Source organism: Platalea leucorodia (assembly GCF_965183815.1).
Source record: "Platalea leucorodia genome assembly, chromosome: 19".
Lineage (NCBI taxonomy): Eukaryota > Metazoa > Chordata > Aves > Pelecaniformes > Threskiornithidae > Platalea > Platalea leucorodia.
Window position 1 is genome coordinate 2,376,651 of NC_138841.1, and position 23,211 is coordinate 2,399,861.

The 23,211-nt window shown below is 44.7% G+C and overlaps 1 protein-coding gene across 16 annotated transcripts; it reads right to left on the reverse strand.

The window, feature by feature from the left end:
• Nucleotides 1–549: 549 nt before the first annotated feature.
• Nucleotides 550–22,683, reverse strand: ELK4 (ETS transcription factor ELK4). 16 transcript variants are annotated; one of them, XR_014230177.1, is made up of 8 exons: nt 22,586–22,673; nt 20,142–20,372; nt 17,351–18,918; nt 13,692–13,907; nt 11,356–12,279; nt 10,047–10,163; nt 8,448–8,868; nt 550–8,227 (listed from the first exon to the last, which is right to left on the reverse strand). XR_014230177.1 is itself a non-coding variant. In XM_082330204.1 (7 exons), the coding sequence occupies exons 4-7, from the start codon at nt 13,896–13,898 to the stop codon at nt 8,770–8,772; spliced, it is 1,347 nt and encodes a 448-aa protein (XP_082186330.1). In that variant the 5' UTR covers nt 13,899–13,907; nt 17,351–18,758; nt 20,142–20,372; nt 22,586–22,673; the 3' UTR covers nt 550–8,769. The 16 variants fall into 16 exon arrangements, 9 of the variants coding, with proteins under 9 accessions (XP_082186330.1, XP_082186324.1, XP_082186328.1 ...); XR_014230178.1 differs by having other exon boundaries at nt 8,324–8,868; XR_014230179.1 differs by having other exon boundaries at nt 550–6,411; nt 7,023–8,868.
• Between the last annotated feature and the right edge of the window lie 528 nt (nt 22,684–23,211).

The window sequence follows — 23,211 nt, forward strand, 5'->3', positions numbered from 1 at the left end:
CATTTGCAGCAAAACAACTCCGCTGAATAGAGCCCTTCCCACCATGACAGCATTCTCTCCATCCCTGCACAGAGGAAATGAGTGCGAAACAATACAATGAGGGAGTTTATTTTGAAAGACATCTACTCAGATTACACATATATCACACCAGGGACTGTCAGCTACTAAAAAAAAAAATAGTATCTTCTTATGTCCTTGCAGACTGATAATACGTAGCTAAATGCTACGGCATTTCTTCCGTTAAAAAGTGTAGTTGGCAACTGAAATCTGTGCTTTGCTATCAGCACTAGAGATAGAGAGAACGGGAAAGGAAATTTTCACCAGAGGAGAATAGTACCTGATTTGGCAAAAAGACTGCGCAGCACTACAAAGCTAGCACCAGCAGCTCCGCCTCCGTCCCCGTTCGAGCAAGATGGGAGCGCCCGGGCGAGCTCAGGGTCTGCTGAACGCCCTGGGTATCACAGGGCGAGCTGCCCCGCAGCTGTAACTTTCAATTTCCCCTACTGAAAAAACCAGTCAAAAGATCAGAAACTTTGTTAAAAATATTTATTTAAAAAAATACAATTGTTTTGCATGTCTGGTTGCACATAACTATTAACATATGATTGACTTGAATAATTTGCTACAATGCTTTTTTTAAAGCCAGCTTGCATTATACAAAGCAAATCCCTCTGTCAGTTCTTACATAAAATAGTTTTCTTTAACTATTCCCACCCCATTTTTAAAAAAGATTGCAATACATTGATTATTTTTTTTTTTTTCTTTTTGCACAAAAACTGAAGCAATAGAAAAGTCACCTGATTTCTCAGGAAAGACCTTCATTATGTTTGAATAACAACTGCCAATACGCCACTCTTTAAAAGCAGCATTTGTTACTTTGAAGTGTCATTACAGTGTGCTTCCTCCAAAGTAAGTTTTGGGACTTTGCCTCCAAATTGTATTCAAACCTGAAATGTGTTCAAATAACTGCGTATCTGCTATAATCAAGTTGATCAGACTTTTTTTTCAATACGATAGCAACATGACGAAGGTCTTCCTAATATGTTATCTTGGAAGGTTAAATAAAAGCAAATTTAGTAACACTGAACAATTGCTGAAAACTTTGGCTATTTATGTACTTGCATTACATACCAGCTTTTTTTTTTTTTTTTTTTAAACACAATGGCATTAAGATACTCTTATTATAAGGTATTATTTTCAAAAAAAGTTAGACTGAGAAGCTATTCTCTCCCAGGCAAGTTTACCCAACTGTAACGAGAGCACCAAAGCGGTGTAAGATGACAGTTGTCTCTGAAAGACCGTGTCGAGAAGAAGTCTCCAGTGTAGGAAGGTAGACACTCACTACAACATAACTTGCTTTGTCTCTGGACTTGGTACTATGCATGTATATATATTAAATGCAATTCTGTTCTGGAAAGAGTAACTGAAAACGTTATCTCTGCGGCTTTCAATGTAATTTTTACCACTGATGGTTCTACTAAAATTACAGGAAAGTAAAATGGAATCCATTGCAAAGTTAAAAAGAGTCGGTAAGTTAAGCGACACGCTTGTCTGCTCAGCCTGCCCCAAGCGGAGAGGTCAGAGCTGCGCTAGCAGAAAGAGCGCCGCAGCCATCATCCTGCCAATTTGCAAAGGACCCAGGTTAACCTAACAACTCAGTTGTGGAGCAAACGCTAAAGTCGCTTTCCAAAACAGATGTGCACTTTAAAAATAAACAGAACAACTGTCACACCTTACCACAGCTGATTAGGTTCTTAAGTTCTCTAAAATTTAACTTAAACTTCCCTCCATCTGAGCCCTAGACAAAAAGCTGCAAGGGCCAGATCCTCAGCCAGCGTCGGTCCGAGCAGCTGCGGTGAAGCCGACAGATCCATGCCCATTTACCAGCATACGATTCCAATCTGCCATCAGCTCGCTCCGAGGTTCTCAGAATTCCCAAGACAAAGCCTCATGCTGGTTAACGATCCCTATTCAGAGTCGTTTCAGTCCCAGATTAATTCCAGCTGTCCTAATATACATTAGGGGAGACAACCGCTATCCTTACCAGACATTCTGCTAAAATTTTCCCATTTATTCAGCTCTATTATTCAGAATATACTTCTCAGCTATAAAAACAGAGGGGAGGGAGATAAGCATTAAATGTGCTACTGTACTTATCACAAAACACTGTGACGTACATAAGGCCATCTGGTAACACTGCAACAGAATACAAACGATTTTAAAAGGGAGTTTTAGAATACAACTTTTTTTTTTTTTTTTTTTAAACTACAATGAATAATCTCAACCCTGTTCACAGAGAATTAACGTTAAAACTAGTACATCATATATATAAAACTCTGTGCAACTGAACAACAGCAGAACAAAAAGTCAACACAATTCTATAAAGCAGTTTCAAAGCCTGAAGATTTAAGACATGCTAGCCAAAAAAACCACAACACATCTCAAGGAGCCTAGAGCAAACCCAGGTATTGTAACCCCCCCGCCCCCAGCACACAGCACACACTAGGAACCATGCAGAGGCCGCCCTCAAAGCCTTCCTGTGTTCAAAAAAAAAAAAAAAAGGAAAAAAAATAACCCCAAACAAAAAAAAAATATCAAAAACAACAGCTTCCAGTTATTAGTACAGCACTGCTGCATGTACTGCTCAAGGACTGAAACGGGCTCCGAACACAACGCCTTCCACCCTCCCCTCGCTGCACTGCTTACAGTTCGTTCCGCATCTCCATTAAAAGACCCCTGTTTTCCGAAGGTTCACGATTATCCTGCTACACCCCCTGCCAAAACCCCTACTTTGAGATGAAAACCTTCTGCAACGCATGGTCTCAACAGAGAAGCAAGTGTTTTAGGTAAAAAAAGAAGTCCAAACTTTTGTTCCGTGAACATAAAACTATTCAAAGACACATTTAAGACACTTTTTTTTAGAAGATGTGGCATACAACAATGTCAAAGATGCATTTAAAAATAACCTTTGGCAACTAATTAGTCCACACTATAGTAAAATGGATGAATACTAAAAAAAAAAAAAAAAAAAAGCCCCAAAAAACCTCACCAGCGTGTGCAAACCATTTAAAAGTGGCACCTGCGTAGTGCAGTATTTGCTTTGCGTGTACGCGGTAAGCGTTATTTATACAAATCTGGAAGCCAGACTCCGTGTAATGAACACACAGCCTCCCAGGCAGCGAGCACGCGAACACACGCATGTTCACACGGAGAGAGCTATCCCAGTCTCGGGGAAACGATGCATCTAAAACCAAGTTTTCAGCTCTCAAAGTATGCTTTTTTCCAGATGTCTGGAATAGCTCCACGGTCAAAGTCTTCTACTACATTCTTTGGGAGGGGGTAAACAAAAATAAATTCTAGTCAGTTCTACTTTCTTTGTAGAATAATTTACCTTGCTATCCTGAAAGGGAAATACATTAGCATACACATTCAAGAAGAAACATTGGGCCCTGCCCAGTTTTCTTACCTTGCAGGTCACATTTTTTTTGCAAAGCATGGTTATGGTCAGCAAAGCTGCATCCTCCAGAAAGAATCAACCTTCTGCAGTGAACATATTCTCCCTTCTTTTTGTTTGTTCTTTGTACAAAGGCAAGAATAATATTCCTCAGTTCAAGATCGACCAGACACCCAAACCCAAAGCGTAACCTTTCTGCTTTAGATGGCACCAAGACAGCCAGGGAATTTCGACAGAAGGTCTGTTGATGATAGACGCAGAGAACAGAAATATGGCAGCGCTGCCGTTACTGCAGCTTTGCAGCTCCTATACTACATATCCTTAGGACTAAACGCGGGCTATGGAGAAAAGATCTGGTTCTTTTTTCAAAAATTCTCCTCTGCCCAGAATCAGCTTTTACGAAGGGCTCCCAGCACGGTCAATACGCGCAAGCGAAGGGGAACGCCATGTCCACAGATGTTGATCCAAGACGAAGCCTTTCGCAGTAATGGCCCTGACGGACTGCGTAAAACAACTGACACTGCATTTTATCTTTTAATCTTCATCTGACAGCCTCTGATTTCAGCAGATCAGCGTTAGCATGTCACATATTAACCACCACTCAACTTGATGGCAATGGCCAACGGCTTCCACACGAAGCAGATTTGCTAATACTGTTCAGACTAAACAGCAGCCATTGCCAATTACTGTTTAATTAAAGACAAATCAAGCCATAAAAATTCCTGTTTAGGCAAGACATACTATACCTTACTAAAACATCCCGAATAGCTTCTAAGCAACGTGATTACAATTCTAATGGATTTTCAACTTCTCTGCCGGGTGTAAGATCCTCTGGGGCTTGGGCTGTTTGTTTGCAATGCCATGCTCCGTGATTATTAAGACAAACTAAACTATCCATACCCTCGACCTCAGAGGCCAGAAGGTACGTGTATTTCTTACACAGAACTAAGGAACGAAACAGAACAGAATTGTTATGGACACCCAAAACTCAAACATCAAGTTTTAAAATACCTGTCAACTTTGACAATGTTCCTTAACTACTGATGTAGTTTATTTTCATAGCTGACAATACCAAGATATCCTCTTGATACAACACTGAGATGTGCCTTGTAAACAAATACGCATTAAAAATGGAAGAGGTTAAATTGTATAGTAAAACATGAGTACATACAAAAATGCTATAAAACAGTTGCAAAAAGTAACTAAAAGATATATGAATAAACCATGGGTAGCCAACGGACCGTCAGAACCGCAGGTTCTGACCTCAGCGCTAGAAAAATGCTACAGAAGTGGATCAGAACTCTGCGCCTGTGCTCACCTGAGACGCTGCATCAACGCGCTGGGCTAGCGCTTTCACCCGCTCTCGACCTGCAGAAGTTCTCGCGTGAAAGTTGAAGTCATGAGGGAATCTGACATTAATGCATCTCACTGCATTTTGAGAAGCTGTGTAAGGGAAGATATGCACATAAGCAGCCTTCACTGTGGTTAAAAGGAACACTACAAAACCCAAGAAGAATCTATTTGCTAGATGTCTGAGGTTTGAAAACGTATCAGAGGGAGAAATTATCCCAAACAAACCACTGAACAGCCAAAGCCTTTCCTGCTATAATGCATGCTCCATTATACCAAAGATTGCATGGATACCGAAGTCTTAGGATGCTCTAAGTTAAAACAAGGAATTCTCAAATTCAAGGAATTTTATCACTTCCTGACCTATTGCAAAACGCAACTTGAATGTGCCAAAGACAGTGCATAGGAATTACATTCAGCCGTCCCTGCTGAAGACCGAGTTCTGAAACAAGGACCTAGACTTAAGCTGCTGCTAAGAAAAAAAAAAACCACACACTTTCCTCCATCACCCTCATTGCTAGGATCACATTCTCTGAAAACAGGTAAGACAGAACAAGTATGGTTCTATAACCGCAGGGTATTATTAACACGTTTCTGCTTCCATGGATTGTTTCTGCTAGCAGCACGTGTTGCTAGTGGCATCCTGACGGTTCAGGATCTCAAAAAAAGCCAGACGTAGCACACACAGCAACAGCAGTGCAAGCTTTTCAACTCTGCAGTACTATTATACAGCAGCAGTGACATGTAAAAGAGATTTCCAGAAGCAGGACAGATGTTCAGCTTCCATGCTCATCCAGTCTAATTCTACCACCATCTATGAATTAACCGATGTAAATATTATCAAGCATTCAACAATACCATGGCTACTTCAGCAACATGAATTGTAATGTAATAAAACGTTTCTGTAATGCTGCATTATTATTTTTTTAAACCAACACGGTACTATACCCATATTACAGACTGCTAACATGATAATTAAAAGAGAGCCTATATTAACCCCCACCTTCCCTACACTAAGTTAAAAACAAGTTGCGACAAGCTGCAAACTGCTCCTGAAGCGAGTTAGTAAAAGTACCAGCAATTCACATAACCAAGCTCCAAGAAGTCACAGCGACACTGTGCTCTGTCAGGAATGTGATCCAAAAAAGCTGGCAGTTACATACTCGTTAGTAAATGTCTGTTTAATGAGGCAGCATATATACAAGATAATATTACCTTAAGTGACCTGAAAGTTGTAATGGAGAAAAGGTGAGCAAGCCTCTCCTCTCCCACCGCCTCCCCCTCTCAGCTTGCCTTCCCAACTGCCTCCTGAGATTATAATCCTACACGGGACTTTTATTTTCCTAGGCAGGTGCTTAAGAAGCAAAAGCAATCCTCTTCTCAGTGCTCTCTGTCAGGACGTTGGATATTACCGGATTGAAACCAACACATACAGGCTGCATTTGCATATTAACTTTCTCCGAAGAAGGCGTTCCCGAGGGTGAACGTGTGTCTCATCAGCCAGCTATGGCAGTGCAATCGTACGAAGCTACCCGGAGAAGAGCATGAAACTGGGCCGAGCACAACTGGCAAGCTGTGTTAGCGTTTGGTTCTCTTGCATACCTATGCTGAAAGTGATACAGTTTACAAAAAATTAAGTGCATGTGTGCACATACACAACTTTTAAACAAATAAACTTGGCTTTTCTCCATAGGGGACAAGGAAAGGGAAGCAATTAAATTGCAAGTCTTTAGTGCTTATTAATTATTTTTAAGTTCTAATCCTAGTCTGCAACGTTGCTCTCAAGTCCACACACTTGGTGGGCATAAAATCGGCCAAGCTAAAACAACCATTAAAAGTGCTGCTATTTATATATAGCTATATATATTTTCTAGAGCAGACTCATAAGCCGTCATGCAAACCAGAAAATTCCAGATGCCTGCTCTTAATTATGATCTGCAGCTTGCTTTCTGCATTTAAAAAAAAAAAAAAAAAAAAAAAGTCAATATTGCACATTGTCATTTTTAAGAGCTGCTGGCACAGGAACTTTATCCTGCATCTGCTGATGTCTAAAACGCGAAGCAGTATCGTGCCTCTGGCGTAACCGCACAGGAAGACAGTTCGCTACGTGAGCTCGCTCCCTGCGATCTCCACCTAAAGACAGGCATACTCTGTTCTCCCACCGGGCAGGGGACTTTCTGGATGAACAATGCCCAAAAAGCAACTCCATTACACCCACCTGGCTCGGGCGTCATGTCAGGAACATACTAAGTGGTTTACATATTTCAACGCTAGAATACAGAAAGATAACGTCGCTGCAGTAAATTAAGTCTTGGGTATTGTCATACGCTTTAAAGTGAATTCAGAGTCTGCAAAAGTGGCAAAAGGGAAACTCTGGAAAGCTCGAGTTCACCACTTATCCGTAAGACAGGTGCAATATATACAGCGTACACCGTCAGCTCCTCTTGCTGTAAAGGTACAATCTTCCTCTGCTCATTACAACTTTGAAGACAGCCAGTGAGGATGCCAAAGGAAAGAGATGGTCTCCATCTGTTTTCTAGTGGGCTTTTTACGGAGATTATCTTACGTCACCAACTCAACGTACGCAGTAGCAAACAGAAGTTGCTGCCTGACATGAGATGCCCAAGTGGAAGGGCACGCCGCCCAGCACCAACGGACCAAGACATCCAGGCTCGGAGGGGCTGTGAGAGGAGAGCCTCTCCTCTTTCATTCCTCAGTTCTCTTAAAAGGCCTCCTGAGGTGTAAAAATCTAACTACAAATTTCATTTCATCAGTGTTTCAAATGGCTCTGGAAACTAATCTTATATTAATCCATACGCACGGCCACCAAGAAAAGCAATGCGAGCGCAAATTTACAATAAAGTTGATAGGCCATGGTACCCCTCTCAGCTCGCTGCACACACTCAGCCTAACTTACTTTGGGTCTGAGTGCTTCCTCAAATAAAAAAAGCAATAGATGTAAGCAAAGCTTGAGATAAGAGCTGGTAGAAGAGGAGCTTCTCCACTTCAACTGTGGGAAAAGAGCAGTAACGTTAATGCTCAGACGTTAGTGTTCTCACCCACCGTTTGGGTCTGAAACTCTAGCATCAGGCAGCAACCTCACCAAATGCAGACACACCCTCAAAACCTCATGTAAAATCCACCGTCCTGCTAATCTTCTAGCAGTGAGATTACAGGCTTTGTAACAGGTCTCTGGCACAAGAAATGTTTGGACTTCAGCATTCAAACTTTCTGAGAACTGAAAGGAACTAATCCCACCATTCGTCTCCAGACCTTGCCTCCTCACCGAAGGGAGGGCAGGGAAGCATCCAGAAGCTAGCCAGACCACTTCTCCGAGGGGCTGGACTGTCGGTATAAAATGCCATTCAAAAATTGTCCGTGTCTCAGCAACACAATCATTGAATATTCCTTGAAAATTTCTCCCTGCAAAAAGACAAGATGGTTTTACAGCAGAAAAGACGCGGGCTGTTTTGTTGCTGCAGAAGTTATCGGGCCCCAAGGCAAAGCCGATGCACACACCCCTTTCCCAAGCATTTCCTGGAATGCCAGCTTCGATCACGATTAGATTTCTTCTTGCCAAGCACAGGAAGCAGAAGAATAGAGGGTTTTTCCAAGAGTCACAGAGAAAAGACTTCTCCGATACCGTTTACTGCGATCAGTGCAGACTCAGTTACTGCAACACCAACCGAAACTGCCTTTAACCATAGCGAAGTCTTCCAAACCAAGGAGGGAAGAGACGAGACGGAGCTTCAGCTCCTATTAAGGCGTTTGCATATACATTCCCAACCTGGGTCTTCAAAAAAGGGAATTTTGCAAAAAAAGGCATTTTATTTGGGAATGGCAAAAACTATGATTGTTGATAATCTCTGTGGAATTATAAATTGCTCATTTAAAAAAACATGGTTAAATATAAGTGTCATATCTTTCCCTTGCTTGCCAATATGTCCCTTCCATGAGTTCGTGTGCTATGTCTTCTGTAGATCAGGGGAAAACGGGCCAGGGGTAGAGGGTCCATCCAGTCCAGACAGAGTAAATGGGCCATGACTGTTCAGCACTGATGGAAACTAAGAGACAAAACAAAAATTATTAGGGAAGAGGCCATTTTAATTTACTGTTCCTCTCATACCTGTGCATGTAGAAGCTCCCCCAGGGAAAAAAAAGAACAAATACAAACCCAAAACACAACAACAAAAAAAACCACCCAAAACTTTCAAAGAATCTTCTTGGCTTCCCCCAGGTAATTTACTTTTTAAATGCCACCGCATCACAGACTGCACCAATCCAGCTATCACAACCAGTGCCGCCAGGAGGACCCAGTCTGTAACCTCTGCGCTGAGCTCCGCCTATGTCCTAAACTAATAAGTGACTTTAAAACAGGTTGTTGGGAAACCGGGGTCTAAATTGTTCCTCAGTTAATTATCAGCTATTTATAGAGAAAAACGCCCAATGCATTTTCAGACCTACTTGTTTATTCCCTATCCTCACGGCACATAGAAGCTACTTCCTTCATCTCCATGGAGATGACAGATATAAACCCAAAAGACAACTAGTTAAATTTTACCCTTTGCCTAAGCAGACTCGGGCAACAGATGTGGTTATTCCAGTTCCAAAGCGGAAGGTGAAGGAAGAGCATGAGTGATTACAACTAAAGGATTTTTTTTTTTTAATATAGGGGATTTTTTTCCTATATATTAGTTAAACAAAAATATTTATTAAAAACAGTGAAGCTGAGAATTTCCAAACAACAGAAGACAGCAGAATATAGAGATCATAAAGAACTGTGCTACATATTGCCCCAGAGATCACACGCACAGTCTCCCTTCTTACTAGTGGTGAGATTTAATTAACGTCTTTCAACAGAAGCGACTGTTAACAAAACAACCAATGGAGTAGCAAAATTCAATTTCCAGGAACATCTCAGCCAGTAAAGTCACAGGGAGGCAAGTTTTACAGAAAGGACAGACCTAAAAAAAAAATATATCTATTTCTAACTACAGCACAGACTGCTGTTAATTTAAAACATTTCTGAAATACCAACATTTACAATATACTGAAATAAAACTGGGTAAACACTAAAATTAAACGCTCTCAAAAGCTAACATAGGGGATAGAAAACAGAAAGATGAGATGTATTTTGTTTCTACATCAGATATTTGGGCTAACTGATCCCTGCAGGTCTCTGAGGAAGGTACTGGCAAGCGTGGCTCCAAGGGAGAGGTTGGCTAAACTTGCTGGAACTTACCTGAAAGAGCGTATTAGCACCTTGCAACCTTGCAGGACTGAGAGGAGCGACTGGGCTTAGCGTACTCCAGAAGTGAATACTGGAGAGCAAGGGACTTGGGGTCAGCAAGATGGGAGTCTGCAAAACACCAGAAGACAGTCAGCTGCGCGAAGCCTGCACTGTGAGTAACGCAGAGCACATGTAAATCCAGCCGCAATAATCTCAGCTCCTACAGCTGCAGAGGGCTGGGTCCCAATTTCAGGAACTCCCATTCCCTCCTTCCGCCTCCTCCCACCTCCTTCCCCTCTCTTCAAACCCCGCAGCAGCAGCCATCCGGCGCTCCCTCCCCGTGCTGAGCAATTGGCCCTCTTTTCCCAACAGCTGCCAAATCCTGCTGTAACCTACAGCAAATTGGCTCCTCCTGCAATTCAGCATACAGCACCTGCAAGTGGCCTTGGACAACTCAGTCCATGAATTTAGAAAGAGCAGACCGTGGGCACACGCGTGGTCTGGGCGACACTGACAATGTGAGCCACAACAAAAGACATTTACATCCAGCTTCTGAATATTCTGGATGTTCCAGGTTCACCGGCCAAACACTTCGAAGGGTGCCAAAAGAGCAGCTGCACTTGATTTTTTTTCTGTCTTCAGCCATTGCAGTTTTCAATCAGCAGTTTCCTTACAGTTTCACTCTAATTCCAATTTATTGTGGGAAAGAGATTAAATATATACAGAACAATTTAACAGCCTAGTTGGATTCAGTTCTCTTCCAAATTTTCCATGAGGCATAAAAGCTTTCCTCTCCCACACAAAGATAACAACCAAATTAAGCAGCAGTTCTTATTGCTGTTAAGTCACAATACTCTGGTCTTAAGTAAATGGCTACTAAATGAAGCAAAAGAAAGCTGCTAAACAGACACCTCCGTGGGTCTCTATTTTTAAAGCACTTTCAGAATCAGCCTGAAGGGTAAGGGCAGGGTTTAGACTTTTTGAAATAATTCAATATCACCCTGGCAAGATTTACAAAGGAACCTGCTGGTGCTGGCTTGGGTTTTGCCTGCACACGCTGACACCGTACAGGCAGGTACGGCTGACATACCACTTGGGCACACTTTGGGGTGGAAGCTAATACCGATTACGAATAAAGTTTCTGTTTTATAAGAAAAACGGGAGTGACATCCTGAGTTTCAGAACTCCAAATACAATCTACTAACTATTCATTTTCCACCTGCCTTCCCTTACTGTTTTAAAATATAACATAACCACTATTGTTACTAAAAAAAACCAAACCAAACCAAACCAAAAAACAACAGGAAAGTAATTAGGTTACCTGAGAGAAAAGTGCTGGAGTAAGAGAAGCAGTTGGGAGAGAAGGACTCAGAATCCCCAGTGGACTTGGATCGCTGCCTGTAATGACGAGAGTAGGAGCCAACTCCAGCCCTTTGGGTTTTTTAGATCTGGAGAGGTGATTGGCAAACTCCTTCTCCAGCACAGATGAATCCTGCTCTTTGGGCTCTGGGGATTGATGCTGAAGGCTCTGAGCCTGCTCCAGCTGCTGAGAAGCCACGGACTCTATGTCCGTGTCAATGTCCAGGTCAGGATTAGAGCTCAGCGGCGGCGACGGGGGCGTGGAAGGAACTTGCAGCGTGGGAGAAACTGAGGATATGGGTGGAGTTGGGGTGAAGCTGGTGGTTAAGTTTGGCAAAGGTGCTGGAGCTTCAGGGACAGTTAACTTGGGTAGAACAAGCGTCTCCAAGGTCTGGAGAGTTTCTTCCGATCCCATGGGAAGAGAGGATGCGGTCGAAGTGGCAGAAGCAGTGGAAGTGGCAGGGACTGCTGAAGTGGTAGAGACCAGGGGGACAGATGAAGGCTTTTTGGAGGGCATGGTTACAAACTTGATGACAGAGGGTGTTGGATCCTGAGCAGGTTTCTTCTCGGTCAGTTTCTCGGCTGGATTCTCAATCTTGATGGACCTGAAGAGTTTTACGCTGGAAGAGTTCAGGGAGTTCAGAGTAAAAGAGGAGTACAAGCCTGAGTGGATATAGTCATTGCGGCTGGAGGATTTAGCACATGACTGAGACTTCTCCTTCCCACAGTTTTCCACATCCTTTGGAGCACTGCTAACTTCCGCAAAACCAGTCATTTCAGGGTCTCCTTCTATACGGCCCACGACAAGTGGATCCATATTTAAAATCTCCGGATAAGAAACAAACTTGTACACAAACTTCTTACCATTCACTTTTTTAATGATATTCTGTGGGTAAGAAGATATATATATTTAGGCCTTCTTCAGATTAATTTTCTTCCTACAAACACTGCCTAAAATAGACTGAGGCATTAGATAGTCTGTAATCTTTCATCAAAAATCGTTTCTTTTTTTTAAAAACACACTGCAATTCTTGCAATTCAGTTATGCTCCCAAAATATCATTTCCAGAGCTCACAGACAAAACACTAAAACAGGTGAGCTTAACCTGCCATTAAATATACTAACAACAGCCTTAGAACTGCCAAGCAATTCTGTTGAACATACTTTAAAACATCAGCCAAGAAACAAAAAAATACACATTGCCCCCATCAAAGACCACTGACCTGGGTACAGTAAGTGTAATCTAACAGGAGAACCTGCAGAATTAAAGCTTATAGGTTTGCAGAATTGAGAGCTAATACTTCAAATCAAACCACCTTTATTCTTAATAAGGTGATTATAAAAGAAAATAAGTAGCTGAACTAGTCAGCAGAATGTAGGCTAATCAGCTATTTCAACACCACAAAATTGCATATGTCGAACTTGTTTTGCTCCTAAGTGAAATGCCACACACAGTTTGGACCTACGAAGATTCTTATTTATCATACAATTGTTATTACTAAGACGTCTCAGTACAAAGCCAGATTTGTGCTACGCAAAAATAAACTCCAAGCAACATACCACCACTGACAGGCTCCTCAGAAACTGTGTTTTATTTTTTATCTCATACACTCACACAATAACAGTTGTGGGATAAATGGCTTCTTGAAACGAAGGTAAGACTCCCACACTGTGGTTCTAGCTCAGCTTTTTGACACTACCTGTGCGCTAATGAAAGACTCCTGCAAATCGTTAGAAGACATTAGCTAAACAAGAGAAGCATCTTACTCTGCTGGACTAAACTCACTGACCACATTAGAGGTGCAATTCTGAATACACGGAGAAAAAGAAAAATACTTTGGGCTGCTTCACTGGAAATCCTTATTTTGACAGCCCCTTTGTAGAGACAATTGCAGCAAAGATCCCGAGGTGGTGCAATATTCACCATCTCCATCACCATAATCACTTTGTTGCTTAACTGGAGTGTTGAGGATTTTAACCCCTGCTGGGGTGCGTATTTTTGGAAGGGGGATTAGTATTCAACGACAAATTTGTATTAGCAAAGACATAAATCAAAGAAGATAACATTTTGCACAAAGCTATCCAGAACCTTATAAAATAACCACTGGGGAGGAAATGCAGCACAATGATAAACAAAAGAAAAAAGCCCTCGAAACATAAACTAGTACACCTTACTTAAGTCTGGGAGACAGAAGTGACACCTATCCCCTTGAAGAGAACGAAAAAGGAAACAAAGCTCATTAGGCAGAAGCTGGTAAGATGGATAAGGATTTGAGGTGGATTTACGGACTTTGTTACCTTCACATAATAGTATCTGAGAGCACGGCTGAGTTTATCATAGTTCATACTGGGCTTGTTCTTGCGGATTCCCCAGAGTCTGGCCACCTCCTCTGCCTGCAGCAGTTTGAACTCCCCGTCGTTGGAGGTCCAACAGATGATATTCTTGTTCTGAGGCTCTTGGAGGAGCTGGAGGAGGAACTGCCACAGAGTGATAGCACTGTCCATAGCAGTAAGCTGAAATTCAGAAAGGCAGATAAGAGGCAACAGATTAGCAACAGCGCATTTTCTTCGTCTCCCTAGAAGGGGGCAATGGAGCAGAGATGTTATTTCCAAAGCCAGCAAGAGTAAAAATTATTAGTCACCAGTCATGAAAGATGTTCTCTGCAGAACAGAGAGGCTGAGAGCCAACTGCTGTCGTCTCCTCCCACATGTCAGTACTTTTCACATGGGTTATATTTAGCCTCATTTAACTAAATCAGGTCACTTTGGGTAAGTTGCAATGAGTCACTATCCAAAAAAAATTTTTCTAAGTTGTTCCATGTTCACCCACTCTGACTTGTACTGCTTGATGAGAAACAGCTCAGGTGCACCCAGGTAAAAATCAAACCACCCCCTCGCCTCCTCCTTTCCTTACCTGCACCCACCTCCAACCTCGCTATCTTTAAGAAAACAGATTGCAGATCAAGTAACTGCTTAAGTTACCTGAAGATGCCAGAGTGCAGAACAACGCAATTTTCCTTCAGTTCACATTTTTACTGCCTCTTTGTAAGCAGCCTGCTCAATCAACCCCCAGCCTCCTCTCTTCCAAAACTCCTTTCTTTTCCAAATTTCATCCCTGTCTTTTCTAAGAGAATAAACAAGAACATAAGTAAAACGATTTCAAACGCTGCCTTTGCTTTTCTTTTGATTCCTGCCATGTCTTACCTACATCAGTCATTTATCCTGAGACTTTCTAGGCCTAGTATCTGCCAGTTAATTCACGCGCTTCCAGCCCGGTTTTCTAGCACTGAAGCTGTCGATGTATAAATTCATCAAGGACATACAAGGCAGAAGAGGTGACGTTTTTCCTTGACCGTATCTGACCACATGAAACAGTACTTCCACAGAGGTTTTCAGGCAGAACACTAGTAATCCTGCCTGCACAAGGAAAGTGTAAGTCACACTGTGAATTAAACCAGATAAAATTATACTAATTCAGTATCCCATACAGATTCTCTTATTCCAGAACAGAATGGCTTCTATTAATGCAGCTTAAACTTCTTCCGATGAAATAAAAACAAACCCAGCCACTCTGGAATAAGAACCATCATGATGAATTACACTAAAAATGTTTTGATGTGCGTAACTGCTGGATATTTTTTTCCCCTCCGCGCAGTTAAACCACAACAAAGGCAAACCTAAAGAGAAGAGGGGTTTCCATCTGGGTGCATCTGCAGCCTGAGTGACTAAACACTATCCACAAGCAGAAGCTGCAAAACAGAGGCATCAAGTCCAACTTCAGCAGGCAGGACTCACGCCCGTATTGTTTGATGTCCGTGTACACGCAGGGATAAGTTTAAGATTCGTTGGGGACTGCCAGTTCATCTTTGTTACCAAAGCCTTTTTATTCCAATCTCATTACTGCCCAGCACTTATCCAGCCCTATATAAGGAAGAGAACAGTCTACATGTCAGAGCTTCAGAATTTAGTCAGCCCTGTAAAAGGATTACTGCTGACAGTTTACACAGGACTACACATTCTTACTGAAATAAGGTGCCCTGGGGCAGGTACTTTTTTGGGCACAGCCCACTGCATTTAACCTATTTTTAAGAATACCTGCCTAATGGCACGCTTACATGACTACACAGGGATGCTACATTGATCAAGTCAGTTAAATTGCTGCAATTACAAGGAACAATCTCAAAATGAAGGACACCCACACCACCTTGTTATGCTGGCCTAAGGTGCTTTCCTTGTTAATTACTGTATGCATACAACTCCATGCTTGCCCAAATTAATTGCTTGGTACTCTAAGAAAATATCAGCTGCTGAACACTCTGCTTTGAGACTCGTCCCACATTGCACCCTGGCATGCCAGCTGAACCGTACGGGAACTCCGGGCCAGGCAACCACATTAAAACTCTTCCAGGACTTCTCCTCCAACTTGTATTCGCATTTGCCAATAACATTTCATATCTGCCTACTGGCAACGCAGAGGACGCGCACGCTGCGGAGCATCGCAAGCGGAGCCTCATTATCCTGTCAGGATGATGCACATGCATGGGGTGTTGTGTAGACATAAGGACTTGATTCTACCGTTCTGCAGAGCTGTCAATACTAGTGATATGTGTTAACAGAGAAAGAGCAGGAAAATGAAGTGGAGTGATTATTCCCACGCTACATTTATCTACAGCACTTTCAAAACCCATAAGCAGCACTGCACCAAATAGCGCTGACTGATGCAATGGGAGGCAATCACGTAGAAATTAGATTAGCAGCAGAATTTCAGAGTGGCAAAGGCTTTTTTTTCTCCTCCTAAAAATCCATGCAGATCTCATCCCAGAATTTAAATGCTATTATTTCACTGGGCTGCTTCCCTTTAGTAAGAAGTACCTTGCCATCATCTCCAAGCCCACCAACCTCTACCACAGCCCAGCGTTATTGCCTAGGTCAGGGCTGGGTTTGAATCCAGCTGGAGACACACAACGCTGACAGACTGGCACTCTGACAGCACAGAGTTCAGCAATGCAGAGTACACATGGAGTGACCGAAATAATGGAAGAAACAAGATTTTTTTAAAAAAAAAAAAAAATCACCTTTCCCAGTGATGAGCTACGTTGTTCTGAGGAGCATTTACCAAAATAAAAAAAAAGAGTTCATGCTGCCTAAATCCCAAATACTGCAGCCTTCCAGCTGGAAGGATCCTTCTCCCAGGGGCAGAGCTACAGACTGTACTGGGGTGTTAGATTGATCAGGTTAGCACTGATGTTTCTGGCATTTACAGGCTTTAGGGTTGTCATGATTCCGTCCATCATACGGAGGATACACTGCATAGCCTCAGCACCCTCTACTCTAAAAAAGTATTACGTTAGACACATTAACGACGAGGCGGAGGAGTTTTACTTTTTCCTTGGCTGTTGTAGAACAGGAGCAGAGCGCGCTTTGGAATTGTTAATGGATAGGTTATATTGCATATGAGAGTATGAACCTCCCTTTATTAAGTATTTATTGCGCGCATCTACAGGAAACAACGGAGAGATACCTCAGCGGAACTGGGAGTATAGAGTTTTTCTGAAGATTATATACAGACAAAGGGAAGGCCAGAAAATAACCCTCCAAATCGGTCAAAGCAATGGGATCACAGGTGGATCTTGCCCCTTCAGAGTCCAGAAGTAAGCTGTAACTGGGAAAGGATAATATGTATATGGGAGACAACGTTGTATTATGAATCAAGACATCTCATTTAACTTTTTTATTAAAGTTGCTTTGAAACAGCATAAGAATACATCAAAGAACTGTTGCTTCTTCAGGAAAAAGCAGAATAAAAAAAAACATCACACAAGATGTAAAATTAAAACCAGTATAGGCGAGATGAGCACGTCTGTTTGTTTACGAAGAACCAACTAGCACGTTAAAAAGGTTCTTCCTTCTTCAGCACCTGGGGCAGAAGGCGGCTGACGCCTTTCACAAGCCTTTACCTTGCAACCACAGGGACTGCGCAGCAATTCGGGCTCCTGCTATCCGTGTTTCGCAGAGCGTCTTCGGCTGCTGTGCAGCAGCTGGCACGGGGGGACCAGCTGTTAGAGAGGCTCCCGTCCACGCCACAGACATCGGCAGGGCCACGTACTCAGTGTTCCCCTCCTGCACTGATGCTGGAAGGAATTCAGCAGATCCTCTTGTCCTTTTTATTCCGACATACAGCAAAACCCACACTCTCCAGAGATGTCACAGGCCCATTAGTGAGAGAAACTAAAGAAATCAGGATGAGGACAGGAACCCGCTGTCCCGCTCCTACTCTACACTAACAACGGTGAGATGTTACTTCTCCCGTGATTTGTAAATAGCATTTCAACTTCTTCCAAAACTACGTCTCTCTTCATGAAAAGGCATCAATCTCCCCGTCAGCACAAAAAGCCTAGTAGATTGATTGCTTTTTCTTCAAGATGAATACACCAATAATTACAAGCACACCACTACAAACTGTCTTCTTGCTGAAGGTTATTTTCCTTATAAGAGTCCATGGAGAAAGAAAAAGGTCTCATTTGAAAAGACAATGAGGGAATTAGGCAGAGGCAACACTGCTGCTTATGACGACGGCCTTTTCACTTCTGCACCATTTGAGTATGAGGAAAAAATAGTTGCTAGAGGCAGAGGGCAGTTATACTTTGTAATGAGTATGCTAAAATAGAGCACTATTATTGTCTTGAGATCTTCTCTGACGCCTACGGATGACCCTTGAAGTATACTGAGTAGCTGACAGAATTTGGCTGCAGTACTCTAAATACCAGCGCTGCAAACTTGAGCTTTCTCATGTTGCTGCAGCTTCGTTTGAGGTTGCTGTAGCTTTGTTTGAGGCCTTGACTTTACAAAGCCTCGAGTTTACAAAAAACACGAGGACACGAGATAGGTATCTTCCCTGGTGACTTCTTCTCATGCACCTGTGCCACAACGTGCTCCACGCAATCCATTTGATTACAGAGCCTCAAGGCTTTGCATCTGCTGCGGAAGGAGCGTGCGCAATCGCTGGGTGGCACAGCAGACGGGAGGAACGGTTTAGGAAGTGCCATACGGGAATCTCTCCCGTGGCCAGCAGCTATACTTAACGATTGCAAAACAAACTCGAGTGTTCATCCCTCTGTGCTCAAGGAGAGGGACACCTGGCGATGCCCCAGCGAGGCAGGAGCCAGCCAGGCCCTGCGAGGGCAGCAGAGGCAGGACCGGGGGGCTCTGTCTTCAAGGTCTTCTGGCAGGTTTCCTCTGCTTTGACTCAACACCAAGAACAGCTCAAGTCATCCTTCACCTCCATTTGCTCCAACAGCCTCTTGTAAGCATCTGCAGCCTGATGACTTCTCCAGATGGACTGAATGAAGCAGTCAGGTCTACGGCCTTGTCGGAACCCACACAGAAACGACGGACGGTGCAAAGGAAAGAAAGGATGTCACACAGGCATTACACAGCGAGGACAAAATCATCACTACCACGTATTTAAATGGCAAGTTACAGCTGTCCGGGTATTTACACAGAAGCGATGTCTCAAAAGATGACTCTGGAAGCAGCACAGAGCAGAGGTAAACGCACAGGGTGACACAGAAACCTCTTCCCAGATCACAAACACGTCGTTAAAAAAAAAAGAAACAAAAAAAGGCAGCAACAGTAACTTAGAGATGGTCTTGGGCACCTCACACTTAATGACGCAAGTCAGATGTTCAGCGGGCCAGCAGGTGAGCAAATCTTAATTTTTCTTACACAATTTTCTTTAAATTTTCTTTACACAATTCCAGGAAAGCCGGACTTGCTGTGTATACAGCACACGCGCGCTCCGCACATGCGCAGCAAAGCTGAACTGTTAAGACTTGACCGTGCAAAACTATGCCCATGGTTTCTGAATAGTTTAAGATGGCCACGGTGTGTGAACAGCGGGAATTTGTAGACAATAACTCCTGCAATGTTGTGCAATACTCCTGTGGACACAAGGCCTTAGACAGTTGTTCCAGGAAAATAAACAGAATAACTTTGGCTGAAGGAGGTTTTTGGAGGTCACAGGCCCAACTTCTTGTTCAAAACAGGGTTAACTTCAAAGTGAGATCAGGTTTGCAGTGTCTTTGTCCAGCCAACTAACTAACTAAATGGCTGCCCTATTCCTTTCATTTTAGTAAAGGAACAAAGAGCTGTAACATTGCTGATGAAGTATCTAATTAAGTGGTTATCAACACATAACCAAGCAACAATTTCATTAGCACAGCACTTAAAATATCCCATTACTAATAAACCTTTCACAAAACATTGTCAAGCTCCTGAGACTGTGATTCACCTGAACTAGTACTTTTAGGATTTTATCAGTTTTGATTCATTTTAGAAAGAACCTGCTGCCCAACACGTATGAAACCTACTGTCCAAAAACCCGCCTCTTCAGGGTGCTAGTATCTAGCTACTGACATACTCTGATGGGGTGGGAAGCGTGTAAGGTATTCGGTCCTTTTCCAGAATACACAGAGCGTTGTAAAAGCACTTTAACTACTCCTGTCACTATCGCTCGTTTTGTTAGCTCACATCCCAAAGACAGGTGAATTGCCAGTTAAAAGCCTGTTATATGTGTAAAATAAAGTTACTATTTACAAGAAACTAAACTAGAGACGCAGACTTGTTGCAGATACATCTGCAACACCATTGTTAAAAAATTCCAAACCCTGGCAGCTTTCCAAGTAGTAATGAAATTATACCTTCTCTAATAAATACTAAAATCAGGTAAGAATAAGAAAAAAACCCCACCCTAGACTCCAAGAAATTCTTGTCTTCCCCTTGGCTCTGGCATTCACTGCACCGTTGTTCCCAACCCCGCCAGGAAAATCAGCTTGTTCTGAAGGAGAAGCCGTGGTTACGGAGGCAGGAAGCTCCTTGGAAGGAAATGCTGGAGGATGTCCTCGTGATAAGAGCTGCTCCAGAGTTCTAATTGCCCAATCCCACTCCAAGTTTGACAGTTGTATTTACTTAAAACAGACGCTGCAATAAATTTTGGGTTCTTGGCTCAAAAATTAAGTTACTTTACATGAAATTAAGGTGTTAGCAAATATGTGGGGTTTTAGGAACAATTTGTTCCAGCTTCTTAACGTCTATCGGAGAAAAGATTATTTCATTTTCAAGTAAGTATTTTCTAGTATTCTCCACCTTTCAGATGCCTGAGAAAACCTTTCTGTACTAGCAGAAAAGCAACAGAAGACAAGCCCCGAGGGAGAACCGTGCCATCAGGATTCCCATCGTACTTACAGCTGCAGACTTAAGTTGGTAGAAGCAGATGAGCCAAACTGCTTTTTGGGTTTTTTAAATCTCGACACAGAGACAATGGTGCCTGCTTTATTATTTAATACGGTTTTGACCAGGACGCCCTGACACTTAAAAATGTTTTAACCTGTTTGACCATGGCCAGTAAGGGGGACTTCAAAGCACAGTCTTTGTACTTGCTGCAGTTGCTGCCATCATTCGATCCCCCATCCCTGGGTAAGGATGACTGACACCCCAGCGTAGCTGCTTTTACGGACAGCAGACCTCATTTCCCTGCTTTACCGTACTTTGATGAAGAATCTCCCTTTCCTACCTCTCCTTTTATAGGGTAAGAGACCAAAAAGAACATAGGAAGCTTTAGGACAAATAGAGAGAACGGTAAACTTCAAAAATGAAACGCCTTTGATCAGTTACTTGGTTTGTTTCTGACGCTGATGTGATTGTTTCCGAGTAAGCCATAACAATACCTATTTCTGTGGAAGCTCCTCTTTAAGTAGATTACCCTCGCTTCCTCCTTATCTGCCACCACAATGGGCCGAGGGGAATGTTTACCAACAGCGGATTAAATTAGCTTCAACAGGCACAGTGTGTCTGCTGAAAGTAAAAGCATCCCTGTTTAAAAGTAAGGGGTCGGGTCTCCCCATCACGCTGCGGAGTAAACCCCGAACAAAAGGTTAAATGCTTTATGTTGATCCTAACTTTATTATGAAAAGGAAGTCTCATTTAAGATGGAAAAGGTTTCCTTTAATAATGTTTATAATACACTCAGCCTGGTTGCTATGACGATGGAACAACTATTCTCTACAAACAGGCGCTAAAACCCTAAAAATAAACAGGCCGACAAAAATCACGAACACGCAGCTTTGTCAGGCAGGCTGTGCCTGGTGCAGGGATCGTGTTTGTTCTGAATGTGATGAAGATAAAGAAATGCTAATGACTAGATTCTGCACCCACTGAAGGGAGCACTCGCCTACAAAGCGATTCCTGTATTTCTCAGGAGCTGCTACTTAAAACCGACGCCGCCAAAGCCAGGACTCTGGATTCCCCCCACACACGGGCAGCAGAACCACGGAGATTGTTAGAAGTTTGACTGCGAAAATAAGGCGAGTATTGTGGAAGTAATACACACGTACACGTATATATGTGTGTGTGTGTATGTATATATGCATACAAAATAATAAAAGTGTAACAGCATGTATTTGCATACTTTCTCCATGGACTCACTTATTGATGTGGGTAGGCATCCACCCATTTCACAGAGAGATGAGTACATAAGTATTAAGAAAAAAGTAGTAGAAGAGTCAGGAAGAAGAAAAAAAAAAAAAAAAACAACAAAAAAAAACCAAAACAAAACGCAAAGCAACGGCTCGCTCCCGGCCTCTGATCCGGCGGCGAGGGCCGAGCCCCCCGAGCTGCCCCCGGCGCGGAGCTCAGACCCGAGCCCGGCACAGGCGAGGGGCCCGGGGGAGGCTGCCCCCGCCGCCAGCAGCGGCTCCGGAGCGGAGCAGCGGCGGGGAAGGGCCCCGGGCACCCGCAGATCAAAGTCCCGAGGCGGCTGCCGCCCGTCGAAGCCGTCGCTTTCGATTCCCGGCTTCCCGAGGGGACCCCGGGCCCCCTCGCACCCCGACCCCCGCCCACACGGGCACCCCCCGGCCCCAGGCAGCAGCACGGGGGGGGCCCCCGCAGCCCCGGCCCGGCCGCTCCGCCGAGAGGAGCCCCCCGAGGCGGCGACTTCCCGGCGGCGCCGCCAGCCCCCGCCTCTCCCGTCCCCTCACAGACCGCCGGCCCCGGCTGCGGCCCCCGCCCGCCCGCCCCGGGCCTCCTCAGCCCCCGCCGCTCCCTCCCCCGCGCAGGACGGAGCCCGTTCGCTCCCGGCCCGGAAGCCGCCCCGCTGTGCCCGGCCGCCGCGGTCGGGCCGGGCCGCCCCCACTCACCGAGGAGGAGCCCCGCCGGTCCCCGGGCGTCGCGGTCCCCTCGCGGCGGGCAGGTGCTGGGAGCGGCTTCCCCCGCCGCCCTTCATGGCCGGGCGCCCGCCGGGCGCCGGGCCCCCATCCCGGGCGGGAGGAGCCAGGCGAGCAGCGAAGGGCAGCGGTGCGGCGGCGGGGCGAGGGGAGCGGCGGCGGCGGCGGCGCGTTACATGGCGGGACGCGGAGCGCCCGTCCCTCCGCCGCCGAGCCTCCGCGGCCGCCGTACCCCACACTTCCGCCCACGGCCCCGCAGGGACGCGGGGCGCCCGCCCGCGGCGCCCAATCCCCGCGCGGATCGGGGGCGCCGCCGACCAATGAGCTGGCGCTACCCGCCCACCGCTCGCAAAGCCCGCTGGGGAGTGTAGTCCGCGGGGGCCTAGCGCCCGCCCGGGCCGCTCGCAGCCATGTGCCCGCGGCCCGGCCCGGCCCCGCCGCCGCTGGCCCCCGCGGCCCGGTGCAGGCGGCCCCGGCCTCCTGCCGGGAGCCCGCGGCGTGGGCAGCTCCCTGCGAGGCGTTGGCCTCGCCTGTCACGAATAAGACGGAACCCCCCGCCCGCGCTGGGCTGCGCACCCATGGGGAAGAGAGGGGAAGAG

Excerpts from the sequence above, each read along its gene's own strand:
- ELK4 (XM_082330206.1), bottom strand. The coding sequence starts at position 13,898 with ATGGACAGTGCTATCACTCTGTGGCAGTTCCTCCTCCAGCTCCTCCAA. Across the intron at positions 12,280-13,691 it reads TCAGATACTATTATGTGAAG|AATATCATTAAAAAAGTGAA; the intron begins GTAACAAAGTCC and ends TCTTACCCACAG. Across the intron at positions 8,869-10,046 it reads GTGCTAATACGCTCTTTCAG|TTTCCATCAGTGCTGAACAG; the intron begins GTAAGTTCCAGC and ends TTTGTCTCTTAG.